The 18,061-nt window shown below is 33.2% G+C and overlaps 1 protein-coding gene across 2 annotated transcripts in view; it reads left to right on the top strand.

Annotated features, from left to right (window-relative positions):
* The window catches only part of LOC139518064 (uncharacterized), a 28,475-nt gene extending 12,918 nt beyond the window's left edge, over positions 1-15,557 (top strand). For both annotated transcript variants that reach the window (XM_071309719.1, XM_071309720.1), the window contains exons 8-16: positions 199-509; positions 966-1,007; positions 1,763-1,836; positions 2,135-2,309; positions 8,180-8,409; positions 9,295-9,411; positions 9,628-9,773; positions 11,423-11,566; positions 12,894-15,557. In XM_071309719.1, coding sequence (XP_071165820.1) covers positions 199-509; positions 966-1,007; positions 1,763-1,836; positions 2,135-2,309; positions 8,180-8,409; positions 9,295-9,411; positions 9,628-9,773; positions 11,423-11,566; positions 12,894-12,949 — 1,295 coding nt within the window. In that variant the 3' untranslated portion in view covers positions 12,950-15,557. The remainder of the gene's footprint in view (positions 1-198; positions 510-965; positions 1,008-1,762; positions 1,837-2,134; positions 2,310-8,179; positions 8,410-9,294; positions 9,412-9,627; positions 9,774-11,422; positions 11,567-12,893) is intronic.
* Positions 15,558-18,061: the final 2,504 nt, after the last annotated feature.

Raw genomic sequence — 18,061 nt, 5'->3', positions numbered from 1 at the left:
TGTTAAATTTTGATACTTCTGTCACAGATGTTAATTAGTTGGAATATGTCCACACCATAATTTTGTGAGTAACCTAAGTAAAGGTAGTGTTTCAACATGCAAATTCTTAATTATCTTATTATCAAAGAAAGAGGTTACTATATTTTTTGAAATTTCTTGAATGCTGCTTGATTAAAAAACTTTGTCAAATCTTTTCAGACTCTACAGAATCTGAAGTGATTAATGGCACAAATGACATTACCATTGGACAGTGGTCACTCCAAGAGGGTAGCACACCATTAATAGTGGATGAGGTATCGGATGTCCAGTGGTCATCTGTCACTACCTTAGAAGAGGATGACAAGCAGTTGACCACAGATCAAAACAAAGTCAGTCCAGATCTGCCTAAAGACCGAGTAGTAACTGTAGACCAGTGGAAATCGTGCTCAATATGTCTAGAAGAATTGGCAGATTCTGAGTTACTAGTTCACAAGACATGTGGAGCTACTTTTTGTCACAGCTGTCTTGAGGTATTTAATGTGCAGAAATTACTCGAGTTAGGCCTGTAAAAACTTTCGGCAGGGTACAATTTAACTTAAGAAGATATCTATGTTAAAAGATTTACCTTCTCATTATCTCTCTCTTAATCTCACAAAAGCATAGTTTTGAAAAGATGGAAGGACCCGCATAATTAAAAAAATAATAATAAGGAGGAATATAGAGAAATAATATTCAACTTTCAAATTATACAGAACAACAATTTAACAAAATATTTTTTGTGGACAGATAGGTTTTTTTTATGGGAGAGATTGAAGTTATGAATACCATCATAATGCTGACTGATATGGGATTTACCTGAAACATTTGTATTGTGTTTGTAGTCTTTAAACTAATTAGATTTAAAGTTTTATTAAAAAGCTTTTTTAAAGACAGGTAGATTTACCAGAATATTTAACATAAATCATTTCAATTTGCTGTCTTTTCAGATGTCTTTACTACATTATGGTCAAGAGAACTTTTTATGTCCTGTAAGTACTATTAAAGGAATAAAGAAGGATATCGTTGTGGTGGTCAGATTTATACATGTGGGCTTTTATGTACCACAAAATGAACACAAATCTTCATTGTCACAAAAGTAAAATTATGTAAATGAAGAACTTCATTTATGTTTCACTTGACAGAGTCAAAAAGCGAGACATAGGTATGCTGTTTCTGGGGACCACAACCACAGTGGCGGCGTCAACAATGTCTAGTTTATTGTGAACCACTTGTGGTAAGTCAAAGATATTTGGCATGCAGTTGTATCAGTTTTGGCACATCTCATTACCATGGAGATTATTTGGCCCCACCCCCTCAGTTATGGTCTATTGACTTTGAAACTTTTGCTTAGGTTTCATGTATTAGTTTGTGATTAGGTCAGTTTAAAGGGAACTTTATATGATAAGTCAATGGTATTTGGTTTGCGGTGTATTGGCACATCTCATTTCGATGGAGACTGTTTAGCCATGTACCTTCAGTCATGGTTCATTCACCTTGAATATTTGCACAACTTTAAAGTGTTGCTATTTTAATTTCAACATTTGCATTATTTAAATTACCAAAAAGCGAGACATTTCTGTGATAACAGTTTATTATATAAAGTTCTTAACATTTTTATTGAAATACATGTTGGTAGAATCAAACTGTTTTTAAATTGAAAAATAAAAGAACTTATATTTTTCTTCCTGTAAAGTTACCTTGGGCATAAATTTCATGTATGACCATACTCTCTTTATTTTGATAGGTGTGTTCCTGTGCTGCAGTTATGACTGAAGACTTCACTCAGTTGGCTGATTCAGATAAAAACAATGAGGAAAGGTATAAAACATTAAGGAAAAATTTGGTTTATGCTCATAATCATGTAGAATACAGCATTAGATTAGTTCAGGGTGTTGGTAGTTTTTATCTCTGAACTGTTAAGATTGATTGATTGTTGGTTGCTTTAATCCTGTGGCGAATACTGCATGTACTAAAAGGATTATTTTCAAAGTTGCATTTGCCTATTTCAAAATACAAAAAAGTGCTAAATAAAGTAAGATACTTAAAACTATTTTATTTTTGTTTGTGTATAAACGTAATATTACTCTGTGTCAATGCCTTCATGTATATATTTTAGGATGTTACTGGTGGATGTGACTTTCTGTCAGACAGTAGGAGAACAAAGGAATTTACTGGGTCACCCACGTGTACTTTATCTATCTAGTCAGATGTTTGGATCTCACCTGTATGAGTGTATTGAACAGATTGTTCCTGATGCTTGTCAGTTCAGTTTGTTGACAACAGATGCACAGGTAAGTGTTCACCTGAATTGTCTCCCCTAGTCAGATGTTTGGAGCTCACCTGTATGAGTGTATTGAACAGATTGTACCTGATGCTTGTCAGTTCAGTTTGTTGACAACAGATGCACAGGTAAGTGTTTACCTGAAGTATCTTCCCCTTGTCACCCACGTGTACTATATCTATCTAGTCAGATGTTTGGATCTCACCTGTACTAGTGTATAGAACAGATTGTTCCTGATGCTTGTAGGTTCAGTGTGTTGACAACAGATGCACAGGTAAGTGTTCACCTGAATTATCTCCCCCTTGTCACCCACATGTACTATATCTATCTAGTCAGATGTTTGGATCTCACCTGTACGAGTGTATTGAACAGATTGTTCCTGATGCTTGTCAGTTCAGTTTGTTGACAACAGATGCACAGGTAAGTGTTCACCTGAATTGTCTCCCCTAGTCAGATGTGTAGAGCTCACCTGTATGAGTGTATTGAACAGATTGTTCCTGATGCTTGTCAGTTCAGTGTGTTGACATCAGATGCACAGGTAAGTGTTAACCTGAATTATCTCCCCCTTGTCACCCACATGTACTATATCTATCTAGTCAAATGTTTGGATCTCACCTGTTCTAGTGTATAGAACAGATTATTCCTGATGCTTGTCAGTTCAGTTTGTTGACAACAGATGCACAGGTAAGTGTTCACCTGAATTGTCTCCCCTTGTTCCCACGTGTACTATATCTATCTAGTCAGATGTTTGGGGCTCACCAGCTGTACGAGTGTATAGAACAATTTGTACCTGATGCTTGTCAGTTCAGTTTGTTGACAACAGATGCTCAGGTAAGTGTTAACCTGAATTATCTCCCCTTGTCACACACGTGTACTATATCTATCTAGTCAGATGTTTGGATCTCACTTGTACGAGTGTATAGAACAGATTGTGCCTGATGCTTGTCAGTTCAGTGTGTTGACAACAGATGCACAGGTTAGTGTTCACCTGAATTGTCTCCCCTTTTTAGCTCACCTGGCCCAAAGGGCCAAGTGAGCTTTTCTCATCACTTGGCGTTAGTTTTCCGTTGTCGTCCTGCGTCTGTCGTCATTAACTTTTACAAAAATCTCCTATCTGAAACTACTGGGCCAAATTTTACCAAACTTGGCCACAATCATCATTGGGGTATCTAGTTTGAAAAATGTGTCTGGTGACCCGGCCAGCCAACCAAGATGGCGGCCATGGCTAAAAATAGAACATAGGGGTAAAATGCAGTTTTTGGCTTATAACTGAAAAACCAAAGCATTTAGAGCAAATCTGACAGGGGTAAATTTGTTTATCAGGTCAAGATCTATCTGGCCTGAAATTTTCAGATGAATCGGACAACCTGTTGTTGGGTTGCTGCCCCTGAATTGGTAATTTTAAGGAAATGTTGCTGTTTTTAGCTCACCTGGCCCGAAGGGCCAAGTGAGCTTTTCCCATCACTTTGCGTCCGTCGTCCTGCGTCCGTCGTCGTCCTGCGTCCGTCGTCGTTAACTTTTACAAAAATCTTCTCCTCTGAAACTACTGGGCCAAATTAAACCAAACTTGGCCACAATCATCATTGGGGTATCTAGTTTAAAAAATGTGTCCGGTGACCCGGCCAACCAACCAAGATGGCCGCCATGGCTAAAAATAGAACATAGGGGTAAAATGCAGTTTTTGGCTTATAACTCAAAAACCAAAGCATTTAGAGGAAATCTGACATGGGGTAAATATGTTGATCAGGTCAAGATCTATCTGCCCTGAAATTTTCAGATGAATCGGTCAACCCGTTGTTGGGTTGCTGCTCCTGAATTGGTCATTTTGAGGAAATTTTGCTGTTTTTGGTTATTATCTTGAATATTATTATAGATAGAGATAAACTGTAAACAGCAATAATGTTCGGCAAAGTTAGATTTACAAATAAGTCAACATGACCGAAATGGTCAGTTGACCCCTTTAGGAGTTATTGCCCTTTATAGTCAATTTTTAACCATTTTTCATAAATATAAGTAATCTTTTACAAAAATCTTCTCCTCTGAAACTACTGGGCCAAATTAATCCAAACTTGGCCACAATCATCTTTGGGGTATCTAGTTTAAAAAATGTGTGGCGTGACCCGGTCAACCAACCAAGATGGCCGCCACGGCTAAAAATAGAACATAGGGGTAAAATGCAGTTTTTGGCTTATAACTCAAAAACCAAAGCATTTAGAGGAAATCTGATGTGGGGTAAAAATGTTTATCAGGTCAAGATCTATCTGCCCTGAAATTTTCAGATGAATCGGTCAACCTGTTGTTGGGTTGCTGCCCCTGAATTGGTAATTTTGATGAAATTTTTGCCGTTTTTGGTTATTATCTTGAATATTATTATAGATAGAGATAAACTGTAAACAGGAATAATGTTCAGCAAAGTTAGATTTACAAATAAGTCAACATGACCGAAATGGTCAGTTGACCCCTTAAGGAGTTATTGCCCTTTATAGTCAATTTTTAATCATTTTTCGTAAATCTTAGTTATCTTTTACAAAAATCTTCTCTTCTGAAACTACTGGGCCAAATTAATTCAAACTTGGCCACAATCATCTTTGAGGTACCTTGTTTGAAAAATGTGTCCGATGACCTGGCCATCCAACCAAGATGGCCACCACGGCTAAAAATAGAACAGGGGTAAAATGTAGTTTTTTGCTTTTAACTCTGAAACCCAAATCATTTAGAGGAAATCTGACAAGGAGTTAAATTGTTAATCAAGTCAATATATATCTGCCCTGAAATATTCAAATGAATTGGACAACCGGTTGTTGGGTTGCTGCCCTCCAATTGGTAATTTTTAAAGAAATTTTGCTGTTTTTGGTTATTATCTTGAATACTATTATAGATAGCTATAAACTGTAAACAGCGATAATGTTCATCAAAGTAAGATCTACAAATAAGTCCACATGACCTAAATGGTCAATTGACCCCTTGAGGAGTTATTGCCCTTTATAGTCAATTTTTAACAATTTTCATTAATTTGGTAAATTTATGTAAATTTTTACCAAATATTTTTCTCTGTTCCTAATGGGCAAAGTTCATTACAGATATAATTGTTAGAAGCAAGAATGTTCAGTAAAGTAAGAACTTCAAACACATCACCATCACCAAAATACAATTTTGTCATGAATCCATTTGTGTCCTTTGTTTAATATGCACATAGACCAAGGTGAGCGACACAGGCTCTTTAGAGCCTCTAGTTGGTTATTATCTTGAATATTATTATAGATAGAGATAAACTGTAAACAGCAATAATGTTCAGCAAAGTAAGATTTACGAATAAGTCAACATGACTGAAATGGTCAGTTGACCCCTTTAGGAGTTATTGCCCTTTATAGTCAATTTTTAACCATTTTTCGTAAATCTTAGTAATCTTTTACAAAAATCTTCTCCTCTGAAACTACTGGGCCAAATTAAACCAAACTTGGCCTCAATCATCATTGGGGTATCTAGTTTAAAAAATGTGTGGCGTGACCCGGCCAACCAACCAAGATGGCCGCCACGGCTAAAAATAGAACATAGGGGTAAAATTCAGTTTTTGGCTTTTAACTCAAAAACCAAAGCATTTAAAGTAATCTGACATGGGGTAAAATTGTTTATCCAGTCAAGATCTATCTGCCCTGAAATTTTCAGATGAATCAGACAACCCATTAATGGGTTGCTGCCCCTGAATTGGTAATTTTAAGGAAATTTTGCTGTTTTTGGTTATTATCTTGAATATTATTATAGATAGAGATAAACTGTAAAAAGCAATAAATGTCGGCAAAGTAAGATCTACAAATAAGTCAACATGACCGAAATGGTCAGTTGACCCCTTTAGGAGTTATTGCCCTTTATAGTCAATTTTTAACCATTTTTCGTAAATCTTAGTAATCTTTTACAAAAATCTTCTCCTCTGAAACTACTGGGCTAAGTTCATTATAGATAGAGATAATTGTAAGCAGCGAGAATGTTCAGTAAAGTAAGTTGTACAAACACATCACCATCTCCAAAACACAATTTTGTCATGAATCCATCTGCGTCCTTTGTTTAATATTCACATAGACCAAGGTGAGCAACACAGGCTCTTTAGAGCCTCTAGTTTAGCTTACATGTGGAATAAAGGCAAGTGTTTGAAATATCTATTTGACATCATATGAACCTGAACTATTAAATCTTGTATATTTATGGTTTGAACTTTAATTTTACATTATTCAAATGTCACCTTTTAATTAATGTAAATCTATATTGTGATAGTTGTCATTCATGAATATAAAACCTGATATCTTCAACTTTTATGTATGGTTTTCTTGACGCATAAGAACACTAAATACTTAGATTTTAGTCTTTTATACAACAGCTTATTTCAGGGCTTTTTATAGCTGACTATGCGGTTTGGGCTTTGCTCATTGTTGAAGGCCATGCAGTGACCTATAGTTGTTTATTTCTGTGTCATTTTGGTCTCTTGTGAAGAGTTGTCTCATTGGCAATCATAACTCATCTTTTTAGCTCGCCTGTCCCGAAGGGCCAAGTGACCTTTTTAACATCACTTGGTGTCCGTTGTCGTTAACTTTTACTAAAATCTTCTCCTGAAACTACTGGGCCAAATTAAACCAAACTTGGCAACAATCATCATTGGGGTATCTAGTTTAAAAAATGTGTCTGGTGACCCAGCTAACCAACCAAGATGGCCGCCATGGCTAAAAATAGAACAGGGTAAAATGCAGTTTTTGGCTTATAACTCAAAAACCAAAGCATTTAGAGCAAATCTAACAGTAGTAAAATTGTTTATCATGTCAAGATCTATCTGTCCTGAAATTTTCAGGTGAATAGGACAACCTGTTGTTGGGTTGCTGCCCATGAATTGGTAATTTTAGGGAAATTTTGCTGTTTTTGGTTATTATCTTGAATATTATTATAGATAGAGATAAACTGTAAACGGCAATAATATTCAGCAAAGTAAGATTTACAAATAAGTCAACATGACCAATATGGTCAGTTGACCCCTTTAGGAGTTATAGCCCTTTATAGTCAATTTTTAACCATTTTTCGTAAATATTAGCAATCTTTTAAAAAAATCTTCTCCTCTGAAACTACTGGGCCAAATTATTCTAAACTTGGCCACAATCATCTTTGAGGTATCTTGTTTAAAAAATGTGTCCGATGACCTGGCCTTTCAACCAAGATGGCCGCCATGGCTAAAAATAGAACATAGGGGTGAAATGTTCTTTTTGGCTTATAACTCAAAAACCAAAGTATTTAGAGCAAATCTGACATGGGGTAAAATTGTTTATCAGGTCAAGATCTATCTGCTCTGAAATTTTCAGATGGATCGGACAACCTGTTGTTAGGTTGCTGCCCCTAAATTGGTAATTTTAAGGAAATTTTGCCGTTTTTTTGTTATTATCTTGAATATTATTATAGATAGAGATAAACTGTAAACAGCAATAATGTACAACAAAGTTAGACCTAAAAATAAGTCAATGTGACCAAAATGGTCAATTGACCCTCTAAGGAGTTATTGTCCTTTATAGTCAATTTTTACTAACATTTTCCACTGAATTCTACTGGGCCAAGTTCATTATAGATAGAAATAATTCTAAGCATCAAGAATGCTCAGTAAAGTAAAATGTACGAACACATCACCATCACCAAAACACAATTTTGTCATGAATCCATCTGTGTCCTTTGTTTAATATTTACATAGACCAAGGTGAGCGACACAGGCTCTAAAAGAGCCTCTAGTTTATATTCATATTATCATGAGTTCATTAACTTTTCAATTCACTATAATTTCTTTCAGTAAACTATAGAAAAATAAACATCTATTTCTTAATTCAGAATGTATTATTGTTTATTTGTTTCTAGGGGAGTAGATGTTCTAGATGTGTATACACAGCCAAGTGTACAGGATGTATATTACCACGTGATGGACAGGTATCATTACGTCCTGGAGATACACTTTGTGTTTGCCTTGATGATGTTCTGTTATCTGTGATAGAGAGAATGGAATCGTCTGCTGATCATCCATCCATGATGGATCTTAGACCCACTCTACCATTGTCTATATATGATTGTATTCAAGCTTTCACTGAAAGGTTCGACTTTATTACTTTATTTTCTTTAAACAGCCAACATTTTATATTTCAATAAATAGTAAATTTAGTTAGTTAATATCACTAATGAGGGTTTGTGTCTTTGTTGAAAAATCAATACAAAACAAATGTCAAGTGTATTATATTTTATTTATATATGAGAAATAATTTTTAATCATGAAGGTTGATTTTCAATATTCTTGTATCATTTCAAGTAGATGCACATTAAATAATGGATTTGTTTAAGAATAAATTGTCTAGTTAGTACACATATCCAGAAAAGTTCAGCTATTATTATGAGACACCAACTGACTAAGTTACATATCATTCAACAGAAATGTGCAGAACGTAACATTTTTCAATAGGAAGACACCCAATATTGAAAATCTGTAATTACACAGGGAATAGAATATTTGGAACAAAAGCAACAGAGACCAAACAATCTGAAAATAAATACAACAGGTTGGCGTTGAACACTGAATTGAAGGACTCATGATAGCTGTAGATAAGGTGGGAAGATACTTATATTGAAGGACTCATGATAGCTGTAGATAAGGTGGGAAGATATTGAAGGACTCATGATAGCTGTAGATAAGGTGGGAAGATATTGAAGGACTCATGATAGCTGTAGATAAGGTGGGAAGATATTGAAGGACTCATGATAGCTGTAGATAAGGTGGGAAGATATTGAAGGACTCATGATAGCTGTAGATAAGGTGGGAAGATACTTATATTGAAGGACTCATGATAGCTTTATATAAGGTGGGAAGCACACTGAATTGAAGGACTGATGATAGCTGTAGATAAGGTGGGAAGATACTTAATGTATTGTCATAGATAAAAGATTCTTATATGTACTGCTCTCATCACTTCTATTTTGTATTTTAGTGAGACGTTAGATAAGCATAATCCTTGGTTTTGTCCACGCTGTCAACAGAATCAGTGTGCTAGTAAGAGTATGACAGTATGGAGATATCCTGATGTACTGATTATACATTTAAAAAGGTACGTAGACCAGCTGTGTATTACCATAAACTTCATAAAATGATCTTGTAATTATTTTCAAATTTTCCATATCTTACTGACCATTGGACTTATTTTTTGGCAGTTTACGTTATACTTTTAACCTGACTTCTGCTACAGCAGGCCAGGGACAGGTTTGCTATGAACCCTAAAACAAACTATCAATGTTTTAATCAATAATACATTATTTATCTTCAGATTTGTGTACCATGAAATGGTTAGCGTTAAAGTAGATAGTGAGGTAGACTTTCCTTTAGAAGGTCTTTGTCTTCCTCGACATATATCAGGACCAGTCACTTGTGATCTCACTTATGATCTAAACAGTATTGTCTGTCATTTCGGAGGTATGTTTAAATTATATTGTGCTTGAACAGATTAAAATATAACAAATAAAAAATGAAAACCTGGGGAAAAAACTGCAGCTATTGGTGTACATATTAATTATACTTGATAGAAATAATGATAGTTATTGTCAAATTGAATAACATAAAATTTTAGTATTTTGTTTGTTGCTCTATTTATCTTTAGAACCATGCCTCATGTTTTCCTGATGATCTTTATTTTCCCTAACAGTTAGGAACCACATATTAAAAAACAAAAAAACTTTTTTGACCGGAAATGTCTAGCTGCTGGCAAAAGGTCGGGTCAAAAAGATCGCAAAAACTTTCAAGTTTTTTGGTGAATTATGTTAAAATTACCATCTCTTAAGAAATAAAGTAGATGACCATTTCATGCTTATGCAAGACGGACAATGTCTGGAAATTAAATACGTCTGGAATATATGACCATTTTGGAAGCCATGATTAAGAATACTGCTCTTTTGATATTTTGTTGTTGCTTGGTTTATCTTTAGAATCTTGTCTCATGTTTTTCCATTGATATTCATTTTCCGTAACAGTTAAGGTACCACAAATAAAAACAAGCACAAATCAAGCAAAAGTCATAAGCAAAGGCAATCTGGTAGGGATTTCATGGCAAAACACAACATAAAAGGTACAATTTTACATAGCCTTTATCATTAGCTGTTAAAAACATATGATCTTGTAAAATACCATTTGTATGTAATTGAATATTTGCTGAATGTACATCACAAGAAGCTATTTTAGGTATTGCACATTTTATGAGTAAAATAATCTAACAAGATTTATTTAATAATGATATATAATGCATTGCTTTATGAAAAACAAGGAAGTTTTGTCAAAAGAGTAATTCATTTTGGAGTCGTATTTTGGTATCAGGTTGTCTTCGTTGTCTTCCGAAGACACTTCGTTTCTGGACAATAACTTTAGTATAAGTGAATAGAAATCTATGAAACTTAAACACAAGGTTTATAACCACGAAAGGAAGGTTTGGATTAATTTTGGAGTTGTGGTCCTAACAGTTTAGGAATATAGGGCCAAAATAAGCATTTTTCAAGTTTCCAGACAATATCTTGTGGATTGGTGTATGGATCTCTCTGGAATTATACCACAAGATACCATAGCAAAAAGCAATTCCCAATAGCCCCAATTCACAACAGCCTGGTGTATTGCACTATAGCATAACATTGAAAATAAATTCAAATCATATAACCAATTCTTAGTTCTTTGACTACAGTTATTCTGTGTCAGAAACCTATTATGTGTCAAATATTTAATTACAATCCAAATTCAGACCTGTATCAATTGCGAATATTGTGTCCATATTTGCCCCAACTGTTCAGCGTTGGACCTCTGCAGTCGTATCCAGCTGCGCTTGGCAAAGCAATTTATTTGTTTTGTTTTTGATTCAACAGTTTTGTATAAGATGTGTATTTCACTAAGTTTCAGCAAGTTTAGTTATTAAAACTTTTTTTTTTTTTTTTTTATCTAAAATGTGAAAAGTTTTAAAAGTCTAAAAAGTTATCAAAACTTAAACAATATGTTTTAAAGAAATAAGTACATATGACAGGCCCTATGTTTTTCACTCTATTCATTACTCTTAATTTTTAAGGTTTTATTTCAATTTATTTTAGATTTAAACTCCGGCCACTATACTTGTTTTACCAAACATTCACTTGATAATACATGGTATTATTATAATGATGAGAATGTCACTCAGCAATCTCCAAAGAAGGAAGATTTCAAAAATGCTTATATCTTGATGTACCATAGACGAGGTAAGCACTATATTATTAAGTTGATTGTATATCTCAAAGTTTATTATCCCCATCAATTATTACTGGATAATTTGTGCATGACAGTTATAGTCGAGATAAAGTATAGATACTTGTAAATGTGCACACATGACAATCACCAAATTTATGGCTCCATACAGTCTACTTTACAGGACAAGTGTCTCTTAGTAAAGGGTGTGCTACCAATTAGATCTATTCCTCCTACTTTTAACATCAAAGACATTGAAATTGGTATTTGTTGTTTCTCTTCTAGAAAGTAAAGCTAGTGAAAGGTAAAACAGATCAATCTGCTAATGTAGGACATCAGAGGTTCACATTTATATGTTGTTCTTCTGAATATGTATGTTTTTAATTGCTGTTGAATGTTAAGCATCCATAAATCAATATTTCTAATGCAATTTGTATGTAACAATTATTTTCATTGGCTAAAAGTTGCCGTCAAATCCACCAGGCGTAACTAAGGAGGGATAACCATTTTGAAATGATTGAATCAACAAATGTTCAATTACTACTATATAATCGAAAATAAAACAACACCTACCTGGAATTCGCCTTTTTTAATGTTATTTTATTCGAATTTGAAGCGTACAGGTAACGTAATAACCTCCAGTTTGTAAGTTTTCATTTGTATGACGTCACGTTTACCCATGATGTCTTGGCGCCACAATCATTCATGAAGTTTCGCGGATTTTTTTTATTTGTCAAATTTAGACATTTTTCCAATTTTTATCGTATTATTTCTTTTTGAAATGCATTAGAATCAGAATAACAGTACTGTAGTTGAAGAGTTGCCACGGTCAATTTTGATTTGACGGTCTCAAATCTCCGTTTTACTGTCTCAGCTACGCGTCACCAGTAAAACTGCATTTGCGACCGTCAAATCTACAATTGACGGTGGCAACTCTTCAACTATAGTACTGTTATTCCTTAAATCTTTACTCATCACACAAATATACAAAACTCAAGTTTCAGAACAACATGTTGCAGTATTCAGCTTCATACATTCAATATGAGACAAAATAAGGTGAAAGTTCACAACAGGGTTAAAATGCTAATTACTATTATTGTTCTATTAAAGCACAAGACACTTTATACTGTTTGTTTCTTATATACAATGGCAAATATTATTTGCATGTACCTTTAAAGTGAGTATTTGATTTCTACAATCATGAAGATGTTCTGTGAGATTATAACGACTGACTCATTGATGACTAACAACTAAAATTTCACTGCAATTTCAAGTTGTAAATCTTAATATACAGCATTAAATAGGAATATAGCAATAACATCATTATGTTTAATGTTTCAGGAGCAAATTTTTCTATGCCAGATCTACCTCCTTACAACAAAACAGAACAAGATTAAAGAGCTGTGATATTAACTGATAGTTAACTAAAAATAGGTTTTCCTTCGTCCCTTTTTGGCCAGTCGTTTTACAATAACTGTCCTTGCCAAACTGAGATTATTTTTATAATAAATGTATCATGTACATTGTACTTATCTGAGATATTATTGCTTTTCTGTTGTCCTTGTGGACATATATGTATGTAGATAATTTCATAACATAATTTATTCTAATGCAATATGAAATGCAAGGCTACTTTTGATTAGATGATGTCTCTTCAACAATTCCAATGCCTATTTTGATTGGATGATGACTGGCCATCAAGGTCATAGTTAAAGGTCAGAGTATGATTGGCAACAATGTTGCTCATCATAGTCCACATTTTCAAAATTACTCAAACGTTTTACTAGGAATAACAGCCCTGTGTTGGAAGAGTTGCCAATTAGATTTGGCAATGGAAATTTGTGAAACATAGAACAGTCAGCCATTTATGTAAAAAATCAGTACATTTTTATGGGGTTTGTCAATGTTCTTTTCTAAAAGGGTTTGTTACCAATATTTCTATGAATTTGGCTTTTTCAAAACATTAAATAACACCTTGTTCAAACTTTGAGGGAGTTCCAACAACACATACAAGTTTCCATGGAAATCTTTTCACATATTATTATTGATTTTCCTGTTGTTTTGTTTTGGCCAATAAGACCTCAGGTAGAAGAGAATTGTTTCTGTTGTCATTTTTGCCTTATGAACAATGTCAGTTTTGTGATCCTATTTTATTGAGATTGTACTTAAATATGTGTTGTTTACAACGACAGAGATCACAAATCTTTTTTTATATAGTTTTCTATTGTGCTTTGTCAGAAGCTTTAGTTTGAAAAGAGAATCATTCAAGATCATGTCATCTGTAAAGTTTGTCTCCAATGTTTGAACGATAACAGTATTGTATACCATTGTTATTTGTAGTCTTTCAACTTGTTTACCCTTTATTTCTGTGATGCTGTCAACTTGTACAACAACTTATTAACTGGTATGCTCCTAATCAACGAAGTGTTACTTCTTACTTTCAAGTGATATAAAGTTGGGATCTAGAAAAGGAATAAGGTCTTCAACATAAATGATGATTTTCATTTATTGATTTGTCAGCTTTGAATATTTTGCCCAAAAGTAAGTATATCCTCATAATATCTGAAGGTACAAACTAAAAAGAAGGCATATTGAAAAATCTTTTAAATTTTCTGAAAATCTATGTTTTCTAAAATAGAAAAGCATGTTTTAGGAAAAAGAAATACTCATTCAAAATTTTAAAACTGTAACATTCAATCCTTACATTGTACACAAAGGTATATATATGTCCAGTGTGAAAAATGACTGCTGTCAAATTTTAAAGACTTTTAAATGATTGCAGTACTTTTTGTATATCTTCAAAAACAGAAAATGGTGGGAGACAATTTAAAACCATTCTTTGCCATCTAGAAGAAGAATATAGCTCTGAAAAATTAATATGCAAGTTTTATTTATTGCTTTGTTCAAACAGCTTCAATTTTTGGTAATGATAAAAACAATGTAATAATAATTAGATTTAAGTTCAATGTTTTAATAATTTTATTTTCTCTTGTCTATTCAAAGTTATGTACAAAACTTTTTGTGAATATTACACAAAATCATGTTTTTTCTCCCATGTTCATGATGCTGTTCAGGATTATCACTAGAGGTACAGTGGCTGATATTAGATTTAGAAGGCATGCTGATTTCTGTATCAACAGATTAGGTACTGTTTGCTTGCTGTTCTTTATCCTTTGTACCTCTTGTTACTAGAGGTACAGTGGCTGATATTAGAGAGTAAAAATGCATGCTGATTTCTGAAATATTCATTATGATGTAAACTTTAACAAAGAAATTTGCCAAATTCAGGTTTTAAACCAGTTTACTGAATAAGGAATTGTGGAAATTATACTTAGGCCTATTCTGTTGACACATATTCTTGTTTGAGGATTGTTGTCCTATGGACACGTGTTTTTGTTTGAGGGATCATTTATCAATTTTAGACTGAATTTAAATAATTAAAATGTTCATTATGATGTGAACAGTAACAAAAAATATCCCAAATTACGGTTTTGACCAAGTTTGCTGAACATAGAATTGAGAAAATGCTACTTCGGCATGATTTCCTATGGACATATTCTTGTTATAGGCATGTTGTCCTATGGACCCATATTCTTGTTTGAGGGATGATGTTCAATGACACATTCTTGTTTTAGGCATGTTGTCTTATGGGAATATATTCTTGTTTGAGGGATGATGTCCTATGGACACAGTCTTGTTTTAGGCATGTTGTCTTATGGCACATTCTTATTCAAGGCATGTTGTCTTATGGGAACACATTCTTGTTTGAGGGATGATGTCCCATGGACACATATTTCTTTTGGATGCTGTAATAGTGTGGAAATTTGAAAAGTCCTAGTTTGAATATGTAATCATGGATTTGGGAGAAATCAGTTTCATATCCTCATAATACAATCATTTTTATACTAAACTAACATTATAATGGTAATGAGTTTACTTATGAGCTTCAAATCATAGTTTTATTGTCTAAATATAGTCTTTCAGAATTAAACATTATGTAAATTATTTGTTTGTTACTTTATGAAAGTCAATATTATTACCAATATATATTGGAACCAAATAATAAGACCTTTCTGTGGTAAATAGATATAAAGGTCAAATGCCAATAGTATATGCACAAACATAGCTGTATGTAATATGGAATTCATGAAAGCATTTGTGTGTTTTTACAGGTGTAATACCACCATTCATTTCCCCAGTTAGCCTTCGTTTCATTTGCACTTTTCAAAAAATTGTGCAGAATTGTCTTTGTTTCAAATAAAGAAATACTTGGCATGAGAAAAGTTTTATCCTGTCCAGTACTATAGAAAACATTTCCCATTACATTCATTGCATATAAGAAAATAAAAAGAACACATTATATTTCAAATGGCTAAAATTGTTTGTTGATCTATATATGAGTTTTTCTCTTAGATGATGATTTTCATCCTTGTTTTTTAATTACCCTTGTTTGAATGTTTTGTGAAAATTATAGTAAATAGTGAGATACAAATAACTAAAAACATCAGTTGATTCCTTATAGGATTTATTGCTCTTCAAAACTGATTTTTACTGGGGAAGTCAACTCGGTAAAGATTTTCTTATTGATTATTCTTTAGATTTAATAAGTGATACTCGAGTACTCGTCGGTAAAACATTTACAAAATGGACACACATAATAATAGGTAGTTGTCTTATGAACATAAAATCCTCATTATTATTACCTAGGACTAGATAATAGTCAAAAAAAATTTATACCATAATTAATAGCTCATTTACTACATGTAGTAATTATGTAATCTTGCAATCTTCTTCTTCTTTCGTAATTCCCTCCTGTTTGGGAGCACTCGGATGAGACCGATAAATTATAACAGTATCTGTACATTAAAACACAATAAATCCTCTATAAAATATGAATGAACAGTATCCTCCACCATAATAACCACTGTATGTACAACAAGTCATGAATTTATATATAAGCATTAATATAGGGACTTTAAAAGTAATGTAATGTTAAAAAGTATTATTTTGATTGGGTTAAATAATCTAATCAAGTAAGTAATTAATATCTATAGAAAAATTATTACTCAAACAACAGTATTTGAGAAACTGTAAAAAAAAAAAAAAAACAACATTTTATGATCAACAAAAAGGGTGCATGATGATTAGAACTTATTGATGCCTTTAATCATTTTCTGAGAGGAGACACAGGGTAAAACGAATTTGTTCTTATTTAAAAATATTATCTTCTCATCTTTTCTAAGACCAAGGAATTTCTCAACTTTGTTGGGTAGCTAACAGTCCTACTGATGAAAATATATACTGTGAAGGTACAGAGGCAGGGGAATGACAAATAGTGTAAGCCTTGAGCTCTTATTAGTGGCAGATTTAGAGGGGCATAGAGGGTGTACTTGGTCTTTTGGATTTTTTTGTAACTTAAAAATGATTTATCGGACTAGACTTCATGAACTTGCCATTTCCTGTGTATTTAATTTTTATGCAATAATTCTTTTCTTAATATAAAGATATTTTTCGCTGGTATTTACTGATTATGTCAAAGTCATGTGATTGGCTATGGTGGAGTCGACCAATGTGTCAAAAAAACGTCACTCAGTCATTTTGACATTCAAATTACAGTAACACATTGATTAGGCTGAGGATGACAACCATGATACCTTCAAAGCGAAACAGGATTGAGCAAGAACGTAGTGACTTCTATTTCACAACTCAACCAAACAGAAAGTAATACACTATTACACTCTCAAGAAAAAAAAATCCACAGAAATATTATTTACCTAGCAAAACATGTTCAACCTCAAACACCCCAGACTATTTTAAAATGACATGATAGTTGAATAATGATCCTCAGTCAGTATAAGCTCTACATAGATTTAAAGTGTAAGGTACGAACCATTTGATTTCAGGAGGCAGTCTAAGGTATTTGAGAGAAAAAAAATCTGACTGATTTTTGCATTAAATAAAAATTCTCGCTGTATCTTGATTGAAAACAATAATCTTGTCCACTTTTTTGCTATTAGAAAGGAAAATTTCCAACAGAATTATTAAGCATTAAATGAATATGATGAATAATTCACGGGCGTATTTTTTTTAGGCCGGGTTTGCATGTCTGACCGGAATGACAAATTCCACCTCAATTATATCAGTACATAGCTTTGGATCAATACTATCATTTTATGATAGACAATCAATAGCATATGGAGATTACAGCATAAAAAATGTCAAACCCTTACACTTTACAGCAACTATAGAATATACATGCCCAAAGCCAGGAACCATTTAAAAAGTGCATTTTACACTTATTTTATGTTTTTGAGCCCAAAAAAGGTTCCAAATTTTTTTCACCCGCTCCGCTCAGCAATCTTTAAAAACTTCGCCCCCCTTTCAAAATTATCCATTATCTGTTTGGATGAATTCTAAATGACCGTTAAATGCAAACATTCATATGGTACATTACTAATATTAATTTTTATCAATTTTATTTCCTGGGATATGCTCTCAATAAGAATATT

This window comes from Mytilus edulis, chromosome 3, assembly GCF_963676685.1.
Source record: "Mytilus edulis chromosome 3, xbMytEdul2.2, whole genome shotgun sequence".
NCBI classification, from domain to species: Eukaryota; Metazoa; Mollusca; class Bivalvia; order Mytilida; family Mytilidae; genus Mytilus; species Mytilus edulis.
Note: the sequence above shows the minus strand (reverse complement) of the source record. Positions and strands in the feature narration are given on the sequence as shown.